General features: G+C 49.1%; 1 protein-coding gene across 1 annotated transcript in view; it reads left to right on the top strand.

Annotated features, from left to right (window-relative positions):
- The first annotated feature begins 1,981 nt into the window (after window positions 1-1,981).
- The window catches only part of KIRREL1 (kirre like nephrin family adhesion molecule 1), a 103,212-nt gene continuing 78,537 nt past the window's right edge, over window positions 1,982-26,656 (top strand). Inside the window, 1 exon segment of the mRNA XM_017868933.1 lies at window positions 1,982-2,440. Coding sequence (XP_017724422.1) covers window positions 2,389-2,440 — 52 coding nt within the window. The 5' untranslated portion in view covers window positions 1,982-2,388.

Below are 26,656 nucleotides of genomic sequence, written 5' to 3'. Positions count from 1 at the left end.
CTGTAATTCCAGTACTTTGGGAGGCCGAGGCAGGTGAATCACTTGAGGTCAGCAGTTCAAGACCAGCCTGGTCAGTTCAAGACCAGCAGTTCAAGTCATTCTCGCCTTCCCCTCCATGCACTATTATGTGGAGTGGAAAGGAGAAAAGGCTGTCTCACTGACATGTCTGTCCAGAGCTCCCTACCTCAGGGTCTTTGTTTTTGCTGCTACCATCTGTCTGCTGCACTCTTCCCTCAGACGCCTGAGCAGCTGAACCCTCAGTTCCTTCAGGTCTGTGCCCAAATGTGTCTTTAGCAGAACAGCTTTCTTTGACTACCTGTAAGAACAGTAATTCCTCCTTCTCTCCCTCTCCCTAATCTTTTATCCTGCTTTATTTGTCTCCCATAGCATTTACCATAACCTAGTGTATTTAATATTTTTTCTACTGCCTCTCACTTTCCTCTAGAATGGAACATTAATGAAGGACTTTGTTCTTTTTTTTTTTTTTTTTCATTATTGTCTCCCCAAAGCCTAGAATGGTGACTGGAAAATATCAGTCTGGAACTGAAGAAATATCTGTGGAATGTATGATTAATGAATGAACAAATGAAAAGCCCTATGTGTCTGTGTGTTGGTGTCTATCTGTGTACGTTTGGGATTGCAGTCCTATTTCTCTGGTCAAAATATGGCTCTATTCTTAAACTGTGTTTGCCTGTGTTTTGGAACATACGAAGAATTCTCTAGGTCTGTGCATATGGGGCTTCCGCATATGAACTTGGGTTTTTCCTGCCTTTCTCTGTCCTCTGGTTTTGTGTAGATGTGATGTTAGGATCTGCGGAGGAAAGAGGAGCTGTGGCTGCTACACATCAACAGAGGGCACCAGAGAGCCACGCACCTACTTTCAGGGTCAGAAATTAAGAAATCTTGGCGGGGAGTGTTAGAGACCCAGGAGATCTGGGATCTGAGAGGAAAGAAGTGGAGACCTCTTTGGACCAACACATTATCGTAAAATTGTGCAATTCCTGCAACTTCTCTGCTCATTCCCAGGGTCCAGACCTCTAGGCGCCCCCAGCCACCCTGTGAGCAGAAGTATCTGGTCACGGATGAGAGGAGGAGCTGGTTGCCAAACTGGGCCCTTAAGAAAGTGGAGATCCCTCCTGAATGCTCTCACGATTCTCAGGAATTCCCTCCCTTCCTAGTTCCTCCATGTCCCTACCCCCAAAAGATCTCAAACTCCACAGTGCTTAGAGATCCTCTGGTGGCTGTCTTCTCCTCTGGCTTGCATTCAGGGAGGTGAGACCAAGCCTTGGCCCTTCAAAGCCATCCAGCTGGCTATCTTCTCCTTCGGGATGAGTGGAAGGCTAAGATGAACAAAGAAAGGAGTCAACTGTGCCCCTTCCAGGCCGTTAAGTCCTCCAACGCCTAGCCGTGCTCGACCTTGACCGGGTGAAGCCAAGGCAGGTCAAAGAGGCAGCTCCCATTCACCAGCTCGGGCATTTGTAGGTGGGGAGGGGCATGCATGCCCCTCCCCACTCCAAGCATTCACTAGTCAATTGAGAATTCTTAATTTGGGGAATCTAGGGGTTAGGCTTTGGGTGTGGAATTTAAAAAGAAAGGTCTTTATGTTTATTTAACTCCCTGCCCCCCATCCCACTCCTAGATACACACACGGAAACACACACTCTCTCTCCCCCCCCTCCCCCCCCACACACATCACATCCTCTGAGCTAGAGGCTGATGTCCCTCAGCCCATGTTCCTCCTCCACTGCTTAGTTCCATAGCCTGCGACCAAGATTGAGTCTATAAATGGGAGGGGGTGGTGTGGCCAGGGGTCCTGTTGTGCCTGCCCCAGAACCCACTACGGTCACGTTTTTCACCCCCTTTTGCCTTTGCCCTCAATTTCTTTCTCTCTTTGCTCTCCTTCCATCTCAGTTCCAGCGAGGGGTGTGCATGTGTGCCCGCGCGTTGGTGGGGGGGGGCAGGGGGAGGGCTCGTGGAGGGAGGTGCCGTCGGAGGGAGAGTAGACGTCAGGCGGAGGGAGGGAGGGAGGGGAGGCAGGCAGGGAGGCAGGGAGGGAGAGAGGGAAGGAAGAGAAGGGGAGAGAATGGGGGAGCAAAGACCGAAAGAGACCCAGAGAGATAAAGCTTGAGAGGACAAATAATTAAAGGGGAAGGGCGACCAGGACGAGAAAAAGGACGGGGAGGAAAGAGAGAGAAAGAGAATCGGAGGGCAGGGAAGTGAGTTTGTGCGCGTGAGTGTGCGCGCGCGCGCGGGTGTGCAGGGGCGGGCGCGGGCAGGCGGGCGGGCGGGGGGCGGTCTCCAGGGCTCCCCTCCTCCCCAGCCCGCTCCTCTGGCTCGCTCGCCAACTCCGGGCCCCAGCCGCGGGCGGGCGCACGGCGGGCGGACAGCATGCTGAGCCTCCTCGTCTGGATCCTCACTCTCTCCGATACTTTCTCCCAAGGTAAGGGCCCCCAGCCCGCCCCGGACGCTCGGCTTCCCCGGGGCCAGGGCACTGCTCCCCCGCTAGGGGAGTGCTGGGGTGCCCGGCGGCCCGCGGCCAGTTCCTGGGTCCGGACGCCACGAGGCGGGGGCTCGGTCCGGGCTCAGAGCCCTGGGGGAGGGGGCGCGGAGTAACGGGGTCTGGGGAGAATGAGTTTGCCGTTGATTTGCCCAACTTGTTTCCTCTGGCTGCGCGGGAGAACCGAGCATTGGGGCCGCGAGGGCTGGAGGTCTGAGTGAAACCGGGAACCGAACGCTTTTCCTCGCAGCCCTACAGTCCCTCGTCCTCTGAGGTCGGGGTTCCGGACGCTTGAGTCCAGGCTAAGGGGAAGGCTGGAATTTCAAATTTCGGGCTAGGGGGTGAGCGAAAAGCTGAGTCCCACCTCCCGAAGATTCCCCCTACTCCAGCCCAGCCCCTCGGGGGTCCGAGTCTGAACCACGACTCCAGACTGCCTGGGGCTGCCCCCTCTAGAGGAAGGGAGGGGTGTCTCGGCGCCTCTAGCGGGGATTTGGAACCCCTGCCCGCGGAGGCTCTGGGTGGACAGTGGAGTTCCAAATACAGCTTCAGCCCCGCTTGATACAGTGGGGGGGAACTCACGGGGGCGGGGACGGAGGCGGTGGGGGGAGGGGGCTGACACTCTACTTGGGCTCAGGAAAGTGTTGCTGTCTGGGGCTTATTTGGAACTGGCAGGGGAGAGGCTGGGAGATGAGGGAGGAGGTTGAGAGAGATGAGGATGTCAGTGTATCCTGGGCAGGGCTGGGGTTGGGGGAGGGAAGAGGACTGAGGGAACCAAGGGTCCAGACTGCAGCAGGAACTGGGGTCTGTGGGAGTTGGTTCTTGCCTCCCAGATCTGACTGTAAGGAAGACTGAATCCTGTTGAACTCCTTCCCTCCCCAAAAATGGAGCTGACACACAGAAATTGACACACAAACACGGTAAAACATTCACAGACACTGAGACAGACTACTCACCTACTGAGACAGAGACATCCCCACAAACATCCTCCACACTGAGACAGACACATATACACAAAGACACTGAGACATCTGAGGAAGACAGATTCCTCCCCCAGATCGGCACACATTCACGCATTCACCCACCCGAATATTACAAGTATACACAGTACATGTATGCAGGCGTTTACAAGGACAGGACACACGCTCGCACAGAAACCAACCCGCTAGCAAACAAAGAAACTTGAACAGACATTCATATGGGCAGACACCTATGGAGATGTACGGACTGCAGATGGAGGATGTGGTTTCTTTTAGGGGGTGTCTGGGAACGGATCTGGGTAGAACAGCCTCAGGCATTATTGCCTTGCTCTGTGTTCCCTTCCTGCGTTTGTAGGTGGGGTGTTATGCTGGACCTTTCCTCTCCTTGCCAGGTCTCTTCCCAGCTCTGAAGGCAAAGCCTGGCTGAGTTGATGGGGGCAGGTCTTGATTCATCTCTCCCCACAGGGCACCCATGCCCGCCTCCCAGCACACACTATGATATAGGAAGGGCACACATCTGTGGTGTGAGCCAAGAGTGGGAGGTGGTGCTAAAGGAAAGGAGGAGGCCTGGCCCTGGGGTTGGTAGGCCAGGCCAGCCACTTGGCAGAAAGTTGGGAAGATGACTTAAGTTGACTTTGTTCAGCCAGGCTGTTGGTGTCGGGGAGGAAGGGGGTGGGCCATGGTGGTGGTGGAGGGGGGTCATGTTGGTGGTGGAGGGGGCCTCTGGGTCAGTATTGGTCTATGTTGGGGGCAAGCTTATGTCTGCCCCTTTCTTACAGCCCTTACGTGTCAGCAACGTGGATACAAATGAGTGTTAAGGAACAAAAGCAGCAGTTAGCAAACAGGAGAGACATGTGGATTGAATTGGGGACAGAAAGAAGTGTGTGTTGTGTGCCTTTCTCTCTTTGGAAAGGAGCGAGTGGCTAGGGAATGCTGAGCTCCCACTTCTCAGCTCCAACAGGGGTGAAAGAAGGACCTAGTGAAAGTATCTGGGGTGGGGGGAGAGGATACCAGAGAAAAGAAAGAGAGAGACTAGACAGGAGAGGGGAAATCACTAGTGAGTGTTGGGGGAAGCTTGGCAAGGGACTGGGGAGGAGGCAGAGAGGGAAGGAGAAGGGGTCTGGGGAGACTGGGACACACGTGGGGGTGGAGTGCTTGGCAGGACCCCCTTTCCTTAACCTCCATCCTCAGAAAGGAGTTCTAGGTCAGGGACTGGGGCAGTGAGAGAAGAAACGAAGCGGGGCACTACAAGAGGGAGGAGGGATGATGGTGGGGAAATGGGGGTGGGGGAGTAGGTGTCAGCAGGAAGCCATAGAATTGAGGGGAGCAGAGAGGAGAGGGGAAGGGGAGATACAGCCTAGGCTGAGAAATAAAAATCGCATTTTAAAGAATTTCAATGGGCTTCATCAATCTTCATTTTTCACTAAATAATTTTCTGTATCTTATCTAAATGAAAACCATTATCCTTCCCCCCGTTTCCATCATGCGCCGGCTCCACAGACTGATTGCGCCGAAAATTGAAATATTTATTCATTTTCTGGGAGATTTTCTCGCTCCCTAGTCTCGGGGAGGAGAAATTGAAAAAGAAAGATTATAGCTAATCAGAGCAATGTGGGATGACAGGCCGGCTCGGGGCGGGAGCTGCCTCCAGAGGGGGGATGGATGTGGGGCAGGAGAAAATAAGCCCATCCAGCCCCAGAGCTCCCCTGGAATTCCTGCCACAGCTTTTGAGGGGAGTAAAGGGTAAAGGGAAGAGGCCTGAGGGCCTCCTAAATTCCCAGGATTCAACTCCCTGAGTACAGCTGAATCCTGGCAGAGAACAGCAGGTCTGGAGAGTAGCTGGACTCTCCCCTCCCGGTGCTACACGTAGACACATATACACACGTCAGATGTTCCATTTCTGCCCAGAGCAGGGCACTGAGGTTGGGGAAGAGTCAGGGGAGACATGGCAGAAACCAGGACACTGGATTCCTCTCCTTGACCTTGACTGGACTCCACTTTCTGCCATCTACTCCCTTAGACCCAAAGGGAGGGTGTGAACCAAGTACTCAGTGCCTCAGCCCTGGGCCCCAGAGCACCTGCTCAGGAGGAGGAGGAGGCGGCGGCACCCAGGCCTTCTCGCCTCCGCTCCTTCCCATAGCTGAGTGGTTGGTTGTTCTGGCTCTGCCTTTGGTGCTCCAGTGAGATGGGAGGAGGAAGCCCCACCTCTGCCCCCGTTACTCCTCTAGGACCTCTTTACATCCTTGCAGGGACTAAGTCTTAATTTCTTTTATCCTATAGTTTCTGGCACAGTGCTAAGCATGTGGTAAGTGCCCCTTAAATATCTGATCAATTGATTGATTTGATGAGCATGCTGCAGTGCTGGAAAGAGGCAGCATTCAATGGCGATTAAATCACAGACTCGCATCCAGCTCCCACCTCCACCATTTAGTAGTCGTAAGCTTGAACAAGTCATGTACCTTCTCTGTGCCTCAGCATGCTCTTCCAGAAGTGAGGATAGAAGTAATACCTCATAGGGTTGTGGTGGCACTTGAATATGTTAATCCACGTAAAGTACATGGAACTGTGTCTGGCACAGTGAGAAGTGCTCAGTAAATGCTTGCTATCTTGACTTTGAGGTGAGACATAGATATATAGGCAACTGAGTTGTCTGCGCTTCCTTTTCTTCTCCTTATGATTCTTTGTGTTGTGTGTGTGTGTGTGTGTGTGTGTGTGTGTGTGTGTGTTTTCTAGCCCCAGCTGTCCAGATTCTTGGTCCTGGGCTTCAGTAAGCGCCTTCTTTGTATCTCTCATGGAAAGAACTGTGTTGTGGCAGACCCAGAAGGGGAAACTGACACCTTCCTTGGAGACCTCAGAAAAGATCTGGGGAAGGGATTTGAGGAGAGAGAGCAAAAGTGGGGGAGGATAGCATTTGAGTGAGAAGGAACCAGAGCTCTTGTGTGAAATGAGGAGGGACACTAGCCCCGAGGTGGCAGCATTTCAGAGTCTGGAAACAATGTGGATCATTTATTGAACCCTGTGTTAACTACTTCATATGCATTATCTAATTTAATCTATTCTATGGCCCACTGAGATTGGCTTTGTAAATTATCCCCATTTCACACATGAGAAACTGAGATTTATTTATTTTTTTTAGATAGAGTCTTGCTCTGCTGCCCAAGCTAGGGTACAGTGGTGTGATTATGGCTCACTGCAACCTCTTCCTAGGCTCAAGCTATCCTCCTACCTCAACCTCCTAAGTAGCTAGGACCACACACACCTGGCTAATTTTTTTTTTTCTTTTGGAGAGATGGGTCTTGCTAGGTTGCACAAGCTAGTCTCAAACTCCAGGGCTCAAGCGCTCCTTCCACCTCGACCTCCCAAAGTGCTGGGATTATAGGTGTGAGCCACTGTACCTGGCCAAGAAACTGAGGTTTAGATACATTAAGTATATTATTGGTAGTTGTAGGAACCAGCTGATGCCACAGCCTGCACCCTTCTCCTTTGCCAGATCCTATATGCCAGCAGAGACTGATGCTGGGCTGGGACAGGGATTTTCCTGGTCCATAGCAGAATGAGAACTAGGAAGAAAAGGGAGTGAGTTTTTCATAAAGGTAAACTCATTCAAATTTGAAAAAACAATCCTTTTTTCTGAGATTCTGCCCTACATTTTTTGGTGTTAAATTGTTTTTCTTTGATGATATGATAAATCTAGTAAATGACTTTTTTCAAGGGCTTGGCGAATAAAAAGGTTTGTTTCTAATATTAAACACAGCCTTACAGGTCCATGAACTACAAATTTGGAAATTACTCTTGTTCCATGCAAGGCTGACTCCTGGAGAGGCCCAGAGCCAGACAGAGGCAAGAGAAGCACTGAGAAGGGGTCTAGGGGATAATCCTAAGACCAGGATCTCCCCAAGTGTCAGCTTCCAAATTTGGTCCCTGGTAGGCTGCTAGGATTGGAGGCTAGGGTCTTAGATGGCTTGTTCTAACCCCCCTGGGGAAGCTGTCAACCCTCCTTCTTAGCCTGTGCCCTGGGGAACTGCCTGGCCTAGGGTGGTGAAAAGCGATTGTAGGAGGTCAACTCCATACCAAAGCATCAACATTACCTTTTATTGAATTCCTACAGTGTGCTTTTCAGGTTGATGTTACTCCCATTTTACAGTTAAAGAAACCACAGTTGAGAGTTTAAGTAACTTGCTTAAGGGCATACCCGAGGTGTTAGATCCCAGATTCAACCCCTCTTTTGTCTCCCTACTAAGGGCCATGGGTGCCTTCAACCTGCCGGGAAGAGCCACACCCTGCCTCTCTTAGAGTTAAGGCAGCTGTGGAAGGACAGGAGGGAAGCCTAGGCCTTTTTTCCTCTCCTGGTGCCTCACTCAGCTCAGCCCCCTTCCCTAGTTCTCAGCCCAGAAATTCCAAGGCCACATCTATCTCCCTGCCTTGCTTTGATGATCATTTGTGAAGCAAAACTTAGATGTCGGGATACATGTTTTAATCAGTGGGGCTGGGACCAGTAAATAATGCCCCTTGTCAGAAGGAGGTTTGGAAAGCCTCAATCCTTTTCCTCCTGCCTTTAGAGTCTTTTATCTTTGTACCTGTATATGGTGCTTGTCAATTTTAGCAACTTTTTACATGTACCATTTGATAGAGAGATACAATCATCCTGTGATGTAGGCAGGGTAGTTGTTTCTCCATTTAATAGATGAGAAAGCAGAGACCTAGAGAAGTTAAAGAAATTGCAAAGGGGTGGCAGTTGGTATGGAAGGAAGAGATGGGGACAAATTCCTTAATCTCCCCAATTTCTGAGAGATGTTTCCATCTGAGGCTAGAGACATTTCTCTTCATATGTCCAGAGATGAGAAAGCTGTGCCCCTTCCCAACCTACCAGTTCCTGTCTGGTTTCTTCCCAGGGCCTCTGGATCAGTTTACTTGGCAATCTCCTGGCGCGTGCTTTGACCTGGAAAAGGATGGGGGTGTGGGGGTGGGTTGTCAGCAGTAGAGGAGAAAGAGGCTGTCATGTCCTTGATCCTCAAATGTGAAACCAGGGAGCAGGAAGAGGCAATTTCAGAAATCAGGAAAAATAACTGGGCTCTGTCAGAGTGGGGGAGAAAGCTGTTCACTTTTGTGAAGGGCAATTTTGTATTTTGCATATATTAGTAACTAATTTAATACTGACAATAATTGTTGAAGTTAGGTGTTATCCCCATTTTACAGATGAACAAACAGGGATCCAAAGAAGTTAAGCAGATTGTCCAAGATGATCCAGCTAGTAAGTGACACAGCCAGAACTAGAACCCAAGCAGGGAAGTTGGGGTGGGGGCTGAGGATAACTCCTAGAAGGAAGACGGCACATCTACCTATTCTGCATTACTGCTGCATACAAGGTGTGGATGCAGTCTTACTGCATGCATATGCATATATATTCACACACGTCTTCATAGTGCAGCTATATATGCAACCACTTCTTATCCCCATCCCCGTACACATCTGGACAGATATCTGTCATCTGTACCCCAGCCCTTTCAGTCACCAGGGCACTAGTGTGCAACAGTAGTACATTTTTGTGAGTCATTTTTCTTCTAGCCATAGCAGCCCTCCTGTGTCTTTAAAGGCATTACTTTTTGCCTTGCCTTGCATGCTCTGCATCCTCTCTGATAGATGCACAAACTGTGAGATTATGAAAGTTGAGAAAGAAGCTTGGGGTTCCTCATTCTGTAACACTGGTCCCTCTCCATTCTGTAGCTCCAGCTCTTATATCTTTCCACGTCTGACTGTCAGACAATGCGAACCTGATTAAGTTCTTGGAGCATCCAGGATAAAAGCCGCTCTAGCTCCCAGACACCACTGAAGATGACTCTTTTCTTTCTTCTTTCTATCCCACTTACTCTCCCTCTATCAGCTGACTCCACACTCCCAGCTTGTCCTTCCCTCCATGTTTAATTTATTCAGCCACTTTTATTAACCTCTGTTGTCTCCAGGGATTGCAGTCCTCCTCCCTCTCTGCCCTCCTTGAGCCCATTTAACAAAATAGGGATCGTATTGAAATAAATGAGCCTTGCAGCCAGCCAACCTTCTCAAGATTAAGGGTCTTAAATCCAGGAGTAGAAATCTCCAGAACTCTCTAGCAAATTTCATTAGTTTCCCAGGAGACAGTGCTGCCGCTTTATTCCTTTTGTGGTCTGGCTCTGGAAGGTGATGAGAGACTCACCCAGAATGCTGTGGGTCTTGGGTTTTGAGGCAGGGAAGGGATAACAGGAACCCGAGTGTTTGGAGGTATACACTGTGTCCAGAAGGTTTATCCCAGGGGGCTGTCCCCTCCTAGGCCCACTTCGGAATCAACTAGGCCGTTGGATGCCTTTTATGTCTGCTCCTTCTTTCCTTCTGAGGCAGTCTGAGGAATATATCCTAACTGAAAGATGTGTGGAAAGAGGAAGGACTTTTGTTCCTTCATTCAGCGGAAGAGAATTGTGTGCTTACTGTGTACCAGGTTCTAGTGTTGCAAAGTGAATAATGTACTAGTTCTCTGCCCTTCAAGTTCTCACTTTGTGATTTCAGTGCAAATTACCTAATCTCAGTAGGCCTCAGTTTTCTCTTTCTCCAAGTGTGGAGAACTATTATTTTTTTAATCATAAACTGTACATTATTATATGCAAAACATACTGGTAGGCATTATGTGGACCAAAAAATATGACAGCAGGTGGTCCTTCCCTTTTAAGAAACTAAGATATACATACATGAAGACTGCTGGTGGTGCAAGGTGTGGAGTCATTGGTGCCATGATAGCAGTGTGCAGGTCAGAGCTGGAGAGTCCAGAGAAGGGAGTTTGCTGTGGACTGAAGTGAGCAGGAAGGGCTCCATGGAGGAAGTGGGGCCCAAGGATGGACAGGACACGCATGTGGCAGGAAGAGAGAGAGCCTTACCAGACGGGCCAGATTTCCTGAACCAAGATGTTGTTGCTAGGATGTGTGGGGGACACTGAGGCCGTTTGGACTGAGGATTTGGGTTGGTTTGGGAGAAGTAGATGAGATGATCCAGAACGGTAGAATGGGGACAGACTGGAGGAGGCCTGGAAAAGCCAGGCTAAAGGTTTCTTACAAAGAATGCCCTGTAAGAACTAGAGAGCCATGGATTTCTGTTTTTTAAGCAGACAAAGGGTGTGTTAAAAACAGGTATAATCCCCATCTCATTTCTCACCAAAGTCTCCCCTCCTCTTAAACACTTCCTCTACTGGAGATGCTATAGAAATTTGTAACCCCTCCAATTAAAAACATGAAAAAAACAGATAACCAAGGTTTGGCCAGGCAGAAGTGAGCAGAAAACCTTAGAGAAACACCAGTTCTGCCTTGGGAAGTCTCAGATCTGTGACTTGAGCTAGAGAGACTTTGGAAGGATGAGGAAATCTTTTTCTCTGAGAATCCTTCAGTATAAGATAAAGATGCCTGGAGGCAGAGTTCAATGGCAATAACTGCGAGGAAACCTCTGCAGTCTAACTCTGAGGCCAGGCTCTTTGTTACCTGTCCCCGCCAAGCTTGGGCCATATCTACACTGCCCAGAGTCAGGGGGAGCCATCTGGTTTCATCAGAGGGCCCATCCTGGTTTAGTCCCTTCAGGGTCAATTCTGGGCCATTTCCACTGGTCTGTGGCCTTAGATACATGTGCATTTAGGAGCTGAGCCTAAAGATTCTTAAAACCTCTGCTAGGAAGTCAGCTCTGGTTTTTCAAATGGAGTCCTTTGAAGAGGGTCCCACCAGGGGGGTGAGTGCATGTGTTCAACTTACAAGCATTGTTTTTTTAAATGGCTGTGCTGGGCCTAGGCCAGCAATTGAATTGCTGGGCCTAGGCCTAGGTAAGATTTAGTCCCTGTTCTTGAGGCACTCTCAGTATGGTGTGGGAGATGGATGTATAAACACATATTGACAATTTTATGAGATAAAGGTTGTGAGAGAGGTATGTGAAAAATGCTGAAGCCTAACTGTCCAGTGAGGGGGAGCGGAGCAGGGAGGGAGCAGGGGCGGGGAGGGGCCACAGATGTGAGGCTCAGGGGCTGCGGGGCCTCTGGAATGCGGTGCCACGAGATATCCAGGCTCTGGACAATCCTCGATTGTACCCCCTGCTCCTTGTACCCCCTGCTCCGGATGGAAGGAGCCGAGGAATCCGAAGGAGTGAACCCTGGTCCTCCCAAGGATTACGATTTCCAGGAACAAAAGCAGTTTATATAAAGCACACTTCCCCCAAATCGAATCTCCCAACCTCTTGTGTCCAGTTCCGTACTCTCCACCCCCTACTCCCACCCAATAGAGCTGATTTCTAAATTAACTTTGTCCTTGTAATCAGCTTAGCTGAGTTTTTTTTATTATTACTATTTTTCCTCCTCCTTCCTGAATTCTCCCAGGAACAGCCCGGGGCCCTGCTCCCTCCATTACCCAGCATTGTCAAGCCATGAGGTGCTTTTAACTGCTTCTTCCCATTCGATTCGCTTAACTGGGAGGTTATTAAAAGGAAAGGAGCAGAGATGGGCAGGCAGGGCAGAGGAAGAGAGAACACAGTAGAGAGAGAAGGCATTTCAAAGGAGCAGAAACTCAAGGCTAGGCAGGCTGGCAGAATGAAGCCTCTGAGAGAAGCTGAGGTTTTCATCTTGACTCCCGAGTCATCCAGAAGGACATTTCATCGAGACATTGGGACTCCTGGGTTTTAATCCAAAACCTTGAGGAACTGACTTGCTCCTCTTTGTCTCAGTCCTCCCCACTACTCCCCACTCTCCCTGGAAATCTACCAACTTGACACTGTGGGATGGGACAGGGGACTCCCAGAGGTCCCACAATCCCCTTGATGCCTGACCCTCCCACACACACACTCGTGGCTGGCTGTGCTGCCAGCGCCAGAACCCTCCAGCACTCACCCCCAGGGCAGCTACTTTGTGGTTGATGTTGGATCCCAGACTGACATGCCTATCACACAGCACACATCTGGGAAGTCTCCCTTCACCAGGCAGTGGGCGAAGTGAGAATGCAAGCTCATTTTAATGTCAGTTTGAGCCAAATATAATTAGAAAGGAAAATCTCTGACTTTGCAAAAAAAAAAATCGAATGCATTTCAAAGCCAAGTTGAAATGACTTCTGGATTATCTGCACCGCTGCCGCTCTCCATTTATGCAGAAAATCGAGAGGGGAGCCTGTAAAACCTGTGCCTAAGGGATTTAGTTTGTGCACATTGCCTTCGGTTTCATGCCAGGGTCATGTTTTAAGACTGGCCTCTTTCAACACAACCTGGTTCCTGGAATTGGGAAGCACCTAGAGTGACCTCCTCACCAGGGTGCCTGTGGCAGAGTCAACCTCTTTCCCAGAGGGGCTGCTCCTGTGTGATCATGACCAAGTCACTTACTTGGAGCCTCAGTTTTCTCATCTATAAAATGCAAATGATTACATTTGTCTTCTAGGGTTGTTGTGAGGATTGAATGAGAAAATCTATATTAAGGAACAGTACCTGGAATACAATAGGTACTCAATAAATTATAGTTGTTATTAATATTGTACAGTCCTTGCTTTTTACAGTTCAGTCCAAGGCAGATCTTGAGAAAACAGACAATAGAAATGAGAGATGAACAAAGAATAGGCCAAATACAGATCAGACTGTTAACTGGGCCAAGGAGGGTGACCAGTGATATAGGTAATTCCTGAGCTCTGTTCTCTAGGGTTCAGTGCAGTGGGAACTTTGGGAGGCAGCACAGCGTAATGGAAAGCACTCTGGTTTGGAATTAGGTCTGTGTCTTAGATCTGGAAACTGAATGCCCTTTTGCCCTTTGCGAGTCTCAGTTTCCTTAACTGTAAAACAGAGTGATAGCACCCACTTTCCTCTTTTGTAAGCCCTGGAAAAGCACTCTCAGGACAGTGTACAGTAAGCTTAACTATCATTTTAAACCCTGTCTTTCAGCCAGGCACGGTGGCTCACACGTGTAATCCCAGCACTTTCGGAGGTCGAGACAGGTGGATCACTTTATATCAGGTGTTTGAGACCAGCCTTGCCAACATGGTGAAACCCCATCTCTACTAAAAACACAAAAATTAGCCAGGCTACTTTTTGAGCCTGTAGTCCCAGCTACTCTGGAGGCTGAGGTGGGAGGATCACTTGAACCCAGGAGGTAGAGGTTGCAGTGAGTGGAGATGGCGTCACTGCACTGCAGCCTGGGCCACAGAGCAAGACTCTGTCTCAAAAATAAATAAATTAATTTTTTAAAAAAACCCTTCCTTTCCAGGTTTCAACCCAGTATGTTAGAACAGTGATTCTCAAACTTTAACATGCTTACAAAACATCTGGGGATGTTGTTAAAATGCAGATTCTGACTCACAAAGTCTGGGGTCAGATGGAAGTTCTGTATTTGCACCAAGCTCTCTGGTGATGCTGATGCTGCTTGTCCTAGGACCACACCTTGAGGTGTTACGGGATGCTTTCCTTAGAGAAATAGATCTTCAATGTTCTAATGAGAAACACAAGAAAATAGAATTCATTTAACTGAATTCACTTTTCAGCCCGCTTAGTTGTATAACAGCCCTGATGGATCATTGATTCGGCAGCATTGATACGTTTGTTTTCAGGAAGCAGCTGGTGGGACAAGAGTGCACAGAGCTTGCCAGCACGCCCATCCTTAGCCCCAAGATTGACCTATCCAAGCTTCTCCCTACCACCTCACAAGCTCCATGCCATCCCACCCCACCCTGCCATCTTCACTCAGGCTGCCAGCTGCGGAGTTGAAAAGCAACCTGCTAGTGTGCTGGTGGAAACTCATCCATACCGGAGCCAGTCATTTCCACTTTTTTTTTAAAGGAAAAAAATCCTCATAATTCATCTCTCAATGGGAGATGTGGGGGAAAGCATTTGGACAGAGCTTCTGGTCTGGGCCTTGACCCTGTGGGCTTTGGCTTAAAAACTGGGTCATGAGCAAGTTGTGTGATTTGGGAAGGAAGGTAGGTCATAGACTTAATTGGGTGCATAATTTCAGGGAGCAGTGGGGAACTGTCTCTGGGCAGGTCAGCATCTCACACTCACATAGACCTCATAATTGTTCAACCCACATGATGAGCAAACTCACTCTCTCCCGTGTGCAGAACCCCAGGCTGTAGAGGGAGATCCACAGGCCAGAGGAGAGAGACTGCCTGCCTTCAGGGTTCCCCTGGTTCTGTGAGAGAAGCCTGGTCCTTATACATAGTGAATCCTGTCCACAGGGGGAAACAGGAACTCCCATTAATTTTTCTTCACCTTCTCCTCCCCCAGAAAATCAACACACATTTAGCTATCTGCAAGTGTGAATGAGAACACAGGCAAAGTACGGATGGGGGTGAGATCAATAGATTGGGCTTCTTGGAACACAGAACCTGCGGTGAGAAATGAAAGTGGAGTGATGATTCCTTAAGAACCTCAAAATGGACTCTCAAAATGCCTCTCTTTAGGTAGGACTAATTTGAACCAACCCAGAGACATCAATGCTTGTCCTTTTTCTGAAGAGAAAGGAATTTCATTAGTACTCTCTGCTCACTCCCTTTCATTTCAAATACTCCCCGGCAAGCAGGAAGTTCTTCTTTGTGTCTAATCTGAACCTTTCCTGCTCCTGCATGGAAATTGTCTAATTAGGTATTGTAACTGAATACGTCTCCAGTCTTCTGTATGTCTGGGTAAATAACATTTTCCCCAACAGGTTTATTTTCTCATACTTCAAGGCAAAGCTCCTTATAATAGAGAAGCAAGCCCAGAGAAGTCATAGGCAAGACTGCCTCCTGGGCCCCACGTGAGCCCAAGAAGTTTAGCTCGTTAGGGGTCAGATTTGCTTTCCAGTAAACCACCAAAGCTGTCCTCCCACAGTATCCCCAGCCAGGGCCAGGAGAACGGTGTTCACAAGAACCTGGCTTAGTCACCGTGCCCTTACCTGTCTAGTGTCCCCTTCTCAGCCACTCAGAGCAGCTGGGGGCTAGATGACTCTGGTGTCCTTCCCATCATTTCTAGCCCATGACCTGAGGGCCCCTCCTCCTCTCTCCATGGGAGCCAGGCTGAGAGCAGTGCTGGCATCTGCTGCTGAAACCAGCATGTAGGAAAGTGGGCATGGGGGTGATGACAGAGGTAGGCCTGCCCCACAGCCAGGGCCAGTTTTAGCTTCAGAGCAGGAATGTTTTCCTCTTGGAATCACTCAGAGTTGTCCTTAGCCCTGCCTTGCCAGCGTGGATCCCAAGAGAAAGCAGTGTAAGCAGAGAGAGGAGGGGATGGCGTCTGTGGGATGGGGTGCCTGCCTTTGGGGATCTCCTAGTCTGATAAAGGAGTGTGGGCGTTTTCCTGGGATACTGGACCATATAAATGCAAACTCAACTGTAAACTTGAACTTGAGGCAGGAGACTTGGTTTCTGTCACCAGCTAGCTAATTATAATGGGGGAACATGGGTTCCCATCTTCCCCAGTGTATAAACACCTATAAAGATCATTTAAATAAGGGAAGATTTTGGACCCTGTTGTGCATCTGCACAGAAGAGGATAGAAATGACACTGGAGCTGGGTCATCAGTGAGGGAAGTTGCCTCAGAAGGGGTGGAGGGAAGGGAACCTGGGCCCAGGTGGAAGGAAGGCACCCGGTGGAGCCCATGAGAGAAGTGAAGACTATTGTTATAGGTGGGCTCCTAGAAAGGGGTGGGGGTGGGGCCAGAAGGAGGTCCCCAGCGAGGGCTATGTGGGCTGGAGGGTCTGGAGGCTGAGAGCTGCGGTATGGCTTTGTCAAATGTGGTCCCTGCTGCATTCACGCTGGCTGGGTGACATGCTTTCCACACGCACAGACAGAGCGCCCCCACCCCAACCCCCGGCCCCTCAGGAGAGGACTGGGGTGGAATGTAAGTCCTCTGAAGAAGAAGAGCTCATGTATCTGGAGGGAGCGTGCAGCATGGGCAGCCTGTCCTGGAGTTAAACCGGGCTCCAGCTTGGAGCCTGCCTGTGGGCAGCCTGGGTTTGCTTGAGGGTAGTGCACCCTTCAAGGGTAGGAGGCTAGGACAGCCATGGCCCGGAGTCCTGGAAGTGCAGCTGGCCCTGCGGCTGGCAATCCACCAGCAGCCTCCGTGCCCTGGCTTCTCTCTGCCCCCCAGCCAGATGCTCCCGGCTCCTGCTGTCCTTCCCTGTCTGTTGGTCTGTCACTCGGCAGGAGTGAAGTGCGCCCTGCTCCTGAAGCATTTGGAGCTTGATAATTTGTGGATTATAGCTAACTCTCGATAAAGATTCCCCTAATTGCTTGGCTCACCTCAGGTTCTATCATCAAAGCAAAGCCGGGAGGCCCCCCTCTCGCCCTCCTTTTCTTTTTATTATCTCTTAATTAATCATTCTGGCTTTCACACTTAGCAGATAATTACAGTCTCCTGGGCACGCAGCTCATTTTCATAACCTCCTGCTCCAAGCCGGCAGCTAGGGGGGTGGGGAGGAAGAGGGAGAGAAGGGGAGAGTGGGAAGAGACATGCTGGAGGAATGGGGGGGCCAGTGAGAAGAAAGGGATACTTGGGGTGGTGAGGCAGCATGGGAGCCAGGACCCCTGGGCTGCCCAGCAGGCCCCAGGGGGCTCTGCCAGAAGGCAGGAGGCTGTGCCCCCTGGGGAGGCCTCACCTGGTCCACAATGCTGGCTGCTGGCATAGGCTTTATCCCCTGAGCTCCCCCGACCTGCCCTAGGGGTACAGTAGGAGGTGTGTATAGGTTGGTGGCCAGAAAGCTCAGTGAAGAGCAGGAGATGGTCCCAGGTGAAGTTCAGTCAACTGTGTGCTGGGAAGTCAAGAATCGCTGTGATGGGGAAAGGAAGGGCAGGGCCACCATCACAACAGGACCTGGACGCTGGCCTGGGAACTTTTCTGTTTTGGGAGAGCAGGACACCTATCCTGAGGCCTGAGCCTGTGGAAATGACCAGGGAATGATCACTCAGTAGTATGGTCAGACGAAGAGGGAAAGGGCTCACCTTTACTCAGCACCATGTGGGAGCTGCGCCAAGTGCTTCCCAGTGTGCTCATCATGCCTGATGTAGAGACGAAGAAAACCGTGGCTCAGGGAGAGCCAGTCATCTGTTTGAGTCACAGCAAATTAAATCCAGGTCTGTCTGGTTAGTTGTAAAGGTCATGTTCATACCACCCAATGGCCCTGTCTCCATGGGGTCATAGCACAGGACAGGATGTAATGGAAAAAGGGAGGGAGGGGACACCATTCCTGCTGGGCCCTCCCCTCTGGACCCAGTAGACGGTCAGTTCTGCTGTCACCTCGGGGCTTTCCTTGGGCTTTCATCCCAGAGATAAACAGAAAGGACACCTGTCCAGATGATGAATCGAGAGGCCCATGAGACAGAAGCCTTTGCCCGTGAGTTGGACATAGAGTTGGAACGGGGGACCCTAATCTCTAGTGTGTCTCGTGTCTGTCCCTCATTCCTGTTCCTCAGCAGTTCTTTGTGGCCTGAGCTTCTTCAGGTCCCCGAGAAGCGAATGGGGGACATGGAAAAGTCCTTCTTTCCCTGGACATATTTAATTTTCTTTCATAACCCTAGTCCAGTGTGCCTGGTTTTTAGAATTAAATGAGTTGGATCCTACTTCTTTGCCATTAACTAGCAGTGAGACCCTGGAATATAAACTTCGAGTCTCAATTTCTTCATCAGTAAATGGGAATCTTGAAAAGACTGGGGACAGTATATGCAAAACAGAGCCTCTGACCCATGATAGGTGCTTCACAAATGGTGGCTGTTGTTACTGCTGCCATTATTATTACCACCATCCATGAAAGCACCTTGCTTAGTAGAGAGCACATAAAGCAAGTTAGTTTCTTAAAAAGTTGGTGAGGGAGGGAGGGTCCTTTTGTTCTACTTCCTTGAAAAAAGAGGGAGGGCACACAATATCTGCCTTGTGCTGCTTCAGGGGTGTGCTATTGAGAAAAGTCATGACAGTCTATGCTGGTATAATTCTTCTTTCCACAAATAAATTGCCTGTTCAAGCTGAGGCTGCCTCTGGCTGAAAGCTCACTGGCACCCAGCTCCAAGCAAGGTTGATCTCGCCTCTGCTGCCTGCCGGACCTCAGATTACCCATCTCAAGCCTGTGTGCCAAAGGGTTAAACATATGGAGTTACACATAAAAGGGTTAAACATATCACATGGCTTGCAACTTCTGACTCAGCTTCTGGTTTCCTGGGCATTACAATGGGAACATCTATATTCAGGAGGCAGTATGGAAAGAGCACTGGATTGCAGGTCTAGATGTGGATTTTAGCCCCATGTGTGCCTCTACTAGAGAGACCTGACTCAGTGACCTGGGCCTGTTTTCTTATCATAAAATGAGAAGGTTAATTTCCAAGATTCTTTCTGGCTGCACAGTGTTCCAACTCTTTGCCATCCAGTGGGAGTTCATGAAAAGGACTGGCTCTTCCCAAGTGAGGCCCTGGATCTCTCTGATTTGGTTTGTGAGCCAAGGCCAGAGGTACTGATTTCAGAGGCCACAGCAGGGGTATCCCAGGAGCAGCATTTGCTCAGGAACCAGGGTGGAAGCAAACATTTCATGCATCTTCAGATCTAGTCTGAACTTGGGGTTAGGAGAGCAGCAGTCCCTACCACAAACACACACACACCACACACAGCCCTGAGAATGTCACACACACACACACCACACACAGCCCTGAGAATGTCACACACACACACACCACACACAGCCCTGAGAATGTCACACACACACACACACACCACACACAGCCCTGTGAATGTCACACACACACACCACACACAGCCCTGAGAATGTCACACACACACACACCACACACAGCCCTGAGAATGTTACACACACACACACCCCTACACAGCCCTGAGAATGTCACACACACACACACCACAACCCTGAGAATGTCATACACACACACACACACCCCCACACAGCCCTGAGAATGTCACACACACACACACACCCCACAGCCCTGAGAATGTCACACACACACACACACACACCCACACAGCCCTGAGACTGTCACACACACACACAGCCCTGATAATGTCACACACACACACACACACACACACACACACACACACACAGTCCTGAGAATGTCCCAGCCTGCCCTGGAAGGTGGGGACCTGGACCAAGGGTGTGGGTGCTTGTGTATGCATGTCGATAAGAGTTTCTCCCTGAAGAAACATGCTCTGGCTTTGCCCTGAACTTTAGCTTTGGTCTATGAAAAGGTTTTGCAGAATCTTGTGGGAACATAAACATTCGGCAGATTTCTTTCCCTGAAAGCTATTTCTTCTCTTTTTCTGGGAACTTTTGCCAGCAAGATCAAGGGCCCTCCACCCTTCCCTCCTCCCTCCCTTTTGCCTGAGACACCCAACCCCCTTTCTCCTCCTCTCCAAAATGAAAACAAAGTTAACTGGTCTGTACTGGGAATCATTTCAGAGCAAACTGGGCCAGAAGAAAGGAGTAAAGCAAACAGATAGCTCTCCCAAGAGGAGAAATTATAAGAACGGAAGGGAGGAGAGAGAGAGAGAATATAAGCCAATGGCATCAGTGGTGAAAAGTGAATTCCAGACATTTAAAATTCTTTTGGTTTTAATCATCTCAGAGGCTGACCAGAGCTGAGCTGGGGGGAAGGGAACAAATGAAAACCAAGGCCCTCTACTCAGAGCGGGCTGGAGTCTCAGACTGCCTGCAAAGACCCACAGGCTTCCTATGCAAGCTGCTCCCTCTTCTCAGCCCAGGCCCTCATGACCTCCCATGTCTGACCTCAGAAGGTTTACCTCCTCCAGAGAGCCCATCCTGACTAACCCTCTCTTTTTATCTAACTTTACACTCGGTTTTCAAGCACTGACCTTTCAGTTTTCCAACCGGATTGCAAGTTCCCCAAGGCACTGGATTATGTTTTGTTAAAAGCAAAACTAACAGATGACAAACCAAAGCCTCTCTCATAATTATGCCTCGCTCCCCTGCGTGAGGGTTGGACCCTCTGAGAAGCCCCAAGACCTCTTCCTTATCTGTAAAATGGGCTGAAGAGCTGAGCCCAGCCTTGAAGAGACTCCAGAAGGAACCGAGAGCTGGGAGGAGCCTGGCGGCTGGTGCCTCCTCTGTGCTGTGCTCTATTGGCCACTTCAGGCTGCCCTGTGGGAGGGATTGGAGGCATTTCGCTGAGGCGTAGGGGAAGTAGAGGGTCTTATTGTCCCCTTTCTCAGGGGTAGGGCTGGTTGGCAGTGGGTGAAGCTCCTGGACACAGGTGGCTGGGAGATGGGATGAGGGATTCCAGGCTCTTTCCTTCCCTGGGCCACGTTGGGTTTTGAGGTGAAGGAGGGAACCAGGAAATCTTGCCAGCTGTGCAGGGGTGATCAGTGGGAGTTCCCGAGGGCAGCAGCGGGGAAAGGAGCCTGGAGGAGAAGCAGGAGGCCAGGCAGTGGCCACAAGGACATAGCCACACACAGAAACCTCCTTTCCCTGGACTGGGTCCCCTCTGTGCTCAGCATCTTTCTTCCTTCTGAGCTCCCTGCCCCAGCTCTTCCCCCTCAATGTTGAGCTCTCAGTTTCTTTGTCCATCTGGAGGCAGCTCTCTTCATTCTCATGACTAGCAGCTGTTTCTCCCACTTTCCCCCTCCCACTTTCCCTCAAACTTTGATTCCTGGGCCTTTGGACTTCGGTCTGGTTTTTATAGTGTATCTCCCACCTCCTGCTTCCCTTCCCCAATAAGATTAAAAAATGTAGAGCTTGAGGGTAGATTAGAGTTGACCTTAGAATGGGAGTCAGGTGACCTGGATTTTAATCTCAACTCGTCTTCTTGGACTGCTTTCTCTTGGGCAAGACATATGCTTTTTTGGGGGCCTTTATTTATTCAGTAATAAAATGAGGAGCTGCGTAAATGATGCCTGAGGCCTCAAAAGTGCTTTTCAGCTTCTGGAAAGAAAGAGCAAGATCTGGAGTTCAGACTGCTCAGATTCAAGGACCTGTCATCTCCTACCCATGTGACCTTGTGTAAGTCACTTCACCTCTTGGTAGGAGAATAGTGGCATCTGCTTCATGGAGTGATGATAAAGACTGCATTAAATAACCTGCATAGAATGTGTGGCTTGGTACCCGAGACGCTGTAATCCAGTGGTATAAGTTAGCTCTTACTGTTTTAATCCTGACCTTTTTCTGGTGTGGTGTAACAAAGAGTCCTGGATTTGTAATCAGGGACCTGAATTCACATTCCACCTTCCTTTCCAATTTTCTGTGTGACCTTGTGCAAGTCTGTTTCCTTAACACTTTATAACATGGAATTCATAAGTCCTGTTTTGCCCCTCGCTGGGAGTTGTGGATATAAGCTAATGTAAAGTCTATGGGGGCAAGGGCCTTCTTTGCCTCAGCCTCCCATTACCCTCCTAGTGCATGGGCACTCAGGAAATGTGAGATCAAGGATAATTAGTGTAAAATACCAATCTGTGAACAAAGAAACTGAGGCCCAGAATGGGGAAATGCCTTGCTTAAGCTGGACACAGCTAACCCTTTGTTGTGGGGGCTGTCCTGTACATTGGAGGATGTTAAGCTGCATTTCTAGCCTCTACCTACGGAAAGCCACTAGCACTCCAGTCTCCAGGTGTGACAATTTAAAATGTCTTCAGACATTTCCAGATGTCACCTGGGAAGTCACATTGCCCCAAGTGAGAACCATTGAGTTAACCAGAGGAAAAGCTAGAACTGGAAATGAAGTCTTCTGACTCCCCTTCCATAGCTTTTTCTGAAATGCCACACTGTTGTCCATTTCTCCCTTTATCTCATACCCCATACAGTTAAGAGAGAGAGGTTTATGTTGTTGAGGATGAAGTATTGTATTTTGTTCTCTAGCCTATTTCAGAGGTAATTAATTTCCACATAAGCTACCACTGACCTGTCTGTCCAGGGTTGGGGCTAAGGAAGGAGAGGCAGGTGGCAAAGAGAGTCACCTGGGCAGTCCACTAAGCAGAGCAGACGGAGGACCTGACTTCCCCTAGAAGCATCTCATGTTTGTGTTGAGGATTGCTGCACGATCTACCACATCTCCACCCCAAGCAGATAAAAGCAGACTCCTGTTATGCCAGACAGAACTGTTTTGGGTTTCAGGTGCCTACGGCTCCCTCTTTCTTCTCACCTTGCATAGCCCCCCATGCCCCACAGTAGCTCTGAGAAGACCTAGGGCATCTTAGAGTACAGTTTGAAAATTACAGACTTATTCAACCCTTGAGTGTTACAAACGAAAACCAAGACTCAGAGGGTAAGTGACTCGCTGCCCCACAGCAGTGACCAGAGCTGCAAGTTCCACCTTAGTCCCCTGCCCTTGCTCTGCAACCCACACACACTCCTCCCGCCAACTAGAAAACTGCCACTTCATCTAGGCTGTCTCCACAGACCTCCCTGCCTCCCCTACCATTCCCCACTGCACAGATCAAAAAGTCCTTTCTGAGGTGGGGTTGGGGATGGTGACTTAAGGAGCTTACTGACCATTAATTGCTGGAGGAAGGTGGCGGTCCCTGGAGGATTTTAGGTGACACTGCTCCTGGGACTGTCAGTAGATCCCCACCTTCCCCAGAGATGCCCTTGTTTTTCAACCTCTGCCCCCATCCCTCCTAAGGGGCCTATTCTTGCTGTCATGGCAACCAGGGGATTAAGACCAGCTTGGAAGCCCAAAGATATGGGAGAGGGCTTAGTAAGAAGGCAGGTGGAAGGAGGAAATGAGAGAACGAGGTGATGATAAAAAAAAAAAAAACAACAGAGCTAGGTGGGGGAAGTGGAGGGCAACGAGGAAGGTAGAGGGAAGCGGGAGATGAGAGAGACCTCACTAGAGTAAGAGAGAAAAGGAGGGAGGAGGGGAGGGAAGAGAGAGAGAGAGAGAGAGAGAGAGAGAGAGAGAGAGAGAGAGAAACCTCAACTTTTATTTAAAATCAGAGAGCAGTTGTAAGCCTGGAGTTGTTGCCATGGCAACAGCAAAGAAAGAAGATAGAGAGCTTGTGAAGCCGTGAAAACCCAATAGGGGTAAATGTTTAAAGCCAGGAACAAAAACCATTCAGAGATAATTAAGTAACCGGCCGCAGGTTCCATACTCCTGCCCATTGTCCGGGACTCGGCCTGAGATCCTAGCCTCCTTCCCATCTTGCCTTCTTCTCGCACCCTTTACTCCTTCCCCTCACTCACAAGCATTTCAAACAGCAGCCAGGGAACACCCGACGACCCTCCCTGTAATCTTTCCTTTAGCGAGGGACTGACCTGCTTACTCCGGTCCCAGCTCCTCAGACCGACACTGGGCGAGCTTTCTCTCCTTCACTATTAAGAGAAATACAGTCTTTCTGGGGAGTGGAGGGGGAAGGAGGTTTTAGTCAGATAAATGGAAGAACTTCTTGACGCTGAGTTACTAGATGGATAACTAAGATGTGGACTTTTCTTTCCTTCCTTGGATGTGACAGGCAAGGCCCACCTCTGTGTTAACTGCGGCCCTCCAGGTCTCTGAATTGCTGGAATTCTTGGGGTCCTCCTCAGAAGGGGAGGTGCGTTCTCCTCCCGGTGCTTTACGGGGGCTATTTAACTGTGTTTAATGCTACCACGAATTCCTCTTTGAATGCTTCTTAGGATTTTTCCAGCAGGCTTAATCTTCCCAAGCCTCAGGATGGCCACAAGCTAAGCTGATATTTTAGGGGTTAGGTGTACTCTGAAGAAATTTTTTTTTTAGTACCAAAGTACTCTTTTCTTTTTTAAATGAGTTTCTTAAAGTCACCTTACTCCTACCCCAGACATCACAACAGCTGGCTGGCCCTTCACCCCATCTCCTTAGGGAAATAATCTTTTGAGTCCTGCCATACCTTCAGTGTCTCCTAAGAAACTGTGAATATCAGAGAGAGCTGTGATGTCCTTTTCTTCCTCTCATCTCTGATGCAGTTCTGAACTGGGGGCCAAAATAGCTAAGTAGGAAGAGTCCTGTTTTGCACCTGCAGCACTCCCACACTCCTGCCCTCTGTTATCACCTACCTCCAGTCCCTTCCTGCAGATACTCTCAATTTTATCCTCAGACTAAGCCAGACCATTGGAGAGTTGAGAACCAAGATGGAATGGTTTTGGCCCCTTGAAGAATTGCTTTTACTGAACTGAGCATTTGGTACTGTGCCACCAGCCCTCACTGAAGAATGCTTTAAGGAACAGTCCTGTGAGACTCCTTATTGCATTTATGGTAGGAATGTTGTCCAGGACATGGTTCAACACGTCACAGTGTCCTTTTATGAGGATACATGGGAGAAAGTTCCAGAGCTACTTTACCTAAGCCTCTGGTTCATTTTTATTTTATGGGTACTATAAATTGTATCGTGAATTTTGAACTTCTCCTCTTTGCACTGACTGCTAGGAAGCTCAGGGCTAAACCTTGTAGTTCATCTCTGATGAGGCATTTAGGATCTTACGGCATACATTTAGTATATTAGTTTTACTCCAACCTCAATTTATTTCTCCTGTTTTTAGTCTCTTTCCCTGCTTCCCTAATCACCACCATCCCCATCCCAGTGTTAGTTTCTTCTCTTATTTTTAATATCATTGACCGAATCTACGTACACTGCTTCAGATTTTCTATGAAACAAGTAAACTAATTGAGTTAAGATCTATAAAACATAGAGCATAGTGCCTGACAAATGTTAAGAAAGCAGGCTGGGCACGGTGGCTCGCGCCTGTAATCCCAGCACTTTGGGAGGCTGAGGCAGGTGGATCACAAGGTTGGGAGTTTGAGACCAGCCTGGCCAACATGTTGAAACCCCATCTCTACTAAAAACACAAAAATTAGCCAGGTGTGGTGGTGTGCGCGTGTAGTCCCAGCTGCTCGGGAGGCCGGGGCAGAAGAATTGCTTGAACCCAGGGCACGGAGGTTGCAGTGAGCCGAAATTGCGCCACTGCGCTCCAGCCTGGGCGACAGAGCTAGACTCCATCTCAGAAAAAAAAAAAAAAAAAACAAAAAGAAAGAAAGAAAGATAGAAAAAAGAATAAGAAAAGAAAGCAAAGAAAATGTCAACTACTATTTTAAGTAAACAAATAATACAAATTGTTTCTAATCTTTATTTTAGAGATGTTGTAAATATGGACCAGAGACCGCAGAAAGCTAGCCAGATCAAAGGTGGCCAGTTAAAGGCAGTAAATGTAGTTAACTCCCAGTTGACCCAATAGAAGGAAGAAACACCCAGCCACTGATTTTTTAAAAATCTTTTCTTTTTAATTTTGGGATGCATCATGGTGATAATAATGATGATAAATAATCAGATTTGCCTTGCTTATTAGAGTTGACTTGGTCTGCTATTTAAATGAGTTTCTAATTCCCTGCTTACATCAGACTGACAACCGAAACCTTCTGGGTGGCAAAGGGAATCAGCCTGCCTGGGATTAAGATTTTTCCATGGATAATCTCCAAAGTGAGGAACCTACGTGTGAGTAATTGAGAGCTGACAGCATTTCGTTGGATCAGTTTTGCCTAGTCAGACAGGGAGAGAACTAAGCCTTGGAAAGACAATAGGGTAAGACAAGAGGAGGTTGACAGAGTGTGACTTCTATCTATTTCTCAGCCTTGCTTGCACAGCCTGCCCTAGCTCAGGTGAGGCTGGCCCTGCATTTTTTGTCTCTTATTTGCTCATTTCCAACCAACCTTTCATTTGGTCCAAGAGTAAAAAGAAAACGAAAAAAATTGCCATGACATCTCAGTTTTGTTCAGCCCCACGTTCATGGTGCATTTACTGTATGTCAGGCACTGTTAGGTGCTCTGGATGTGTCAAGTCCCTGCAAGCTCCCTTTCCTGCGGAGGGCAGGTTCCGGTGGAGACACTGCTCAGTGCACGCACAGCCCAGGAAATGGGCATCTCCTGGGGCAAGTGCTCCTCATTTTCCTCCTTTCCCGCTTCCTCCTGTGTTTCTCAAGGGCCCTCTTCCTCTCACTCTTCTTTGTCATTCCCTCAAGGTCTTTCCAGCTCTTCTTTGTTTTCTCTCCTACCCTCTTTGCCTCTCCCTCCTTTTTAAGATCCTTCTTTTCCTTTTTTTCAAGGCCTCTTTTTTTTTTTTTTTTTTCCTATTACAATAAATTTTTTGCCAAGTGCTGTGGCTCACGCCTTTAATCCCAGCACTTTGGGAAGCTGAGGAGGGCGGATCACCTGAGGACAGGAGTTCAAGACCAGTCTGGCCAATATGGGTGAAACCCTGTCTGTATTAAAATAACACAAATGGCCG

This window comes from Rhinopithecus bieti, unplaced genomic scaffold (genome assembly GCF_001698545.2).
Source record: "Rhinopithecus bieti isolate Rb0 unplaced genomic scaffold, ASM169854v2 scaffold_4830, whole genome shotgun sequence".
NCBI classification, from domain to species: Eukaryota; Metazoa; Chordata; class Mammalia; order Primates; family Cercopithecidae; genus Rhinopithecus; species Rhinopithecus bieti.
The sequence above is the reverse complement of the archived record's forward strand: the minus strand, read 5'-3'. Positions and strand labels throughout refer to the sequence as shown.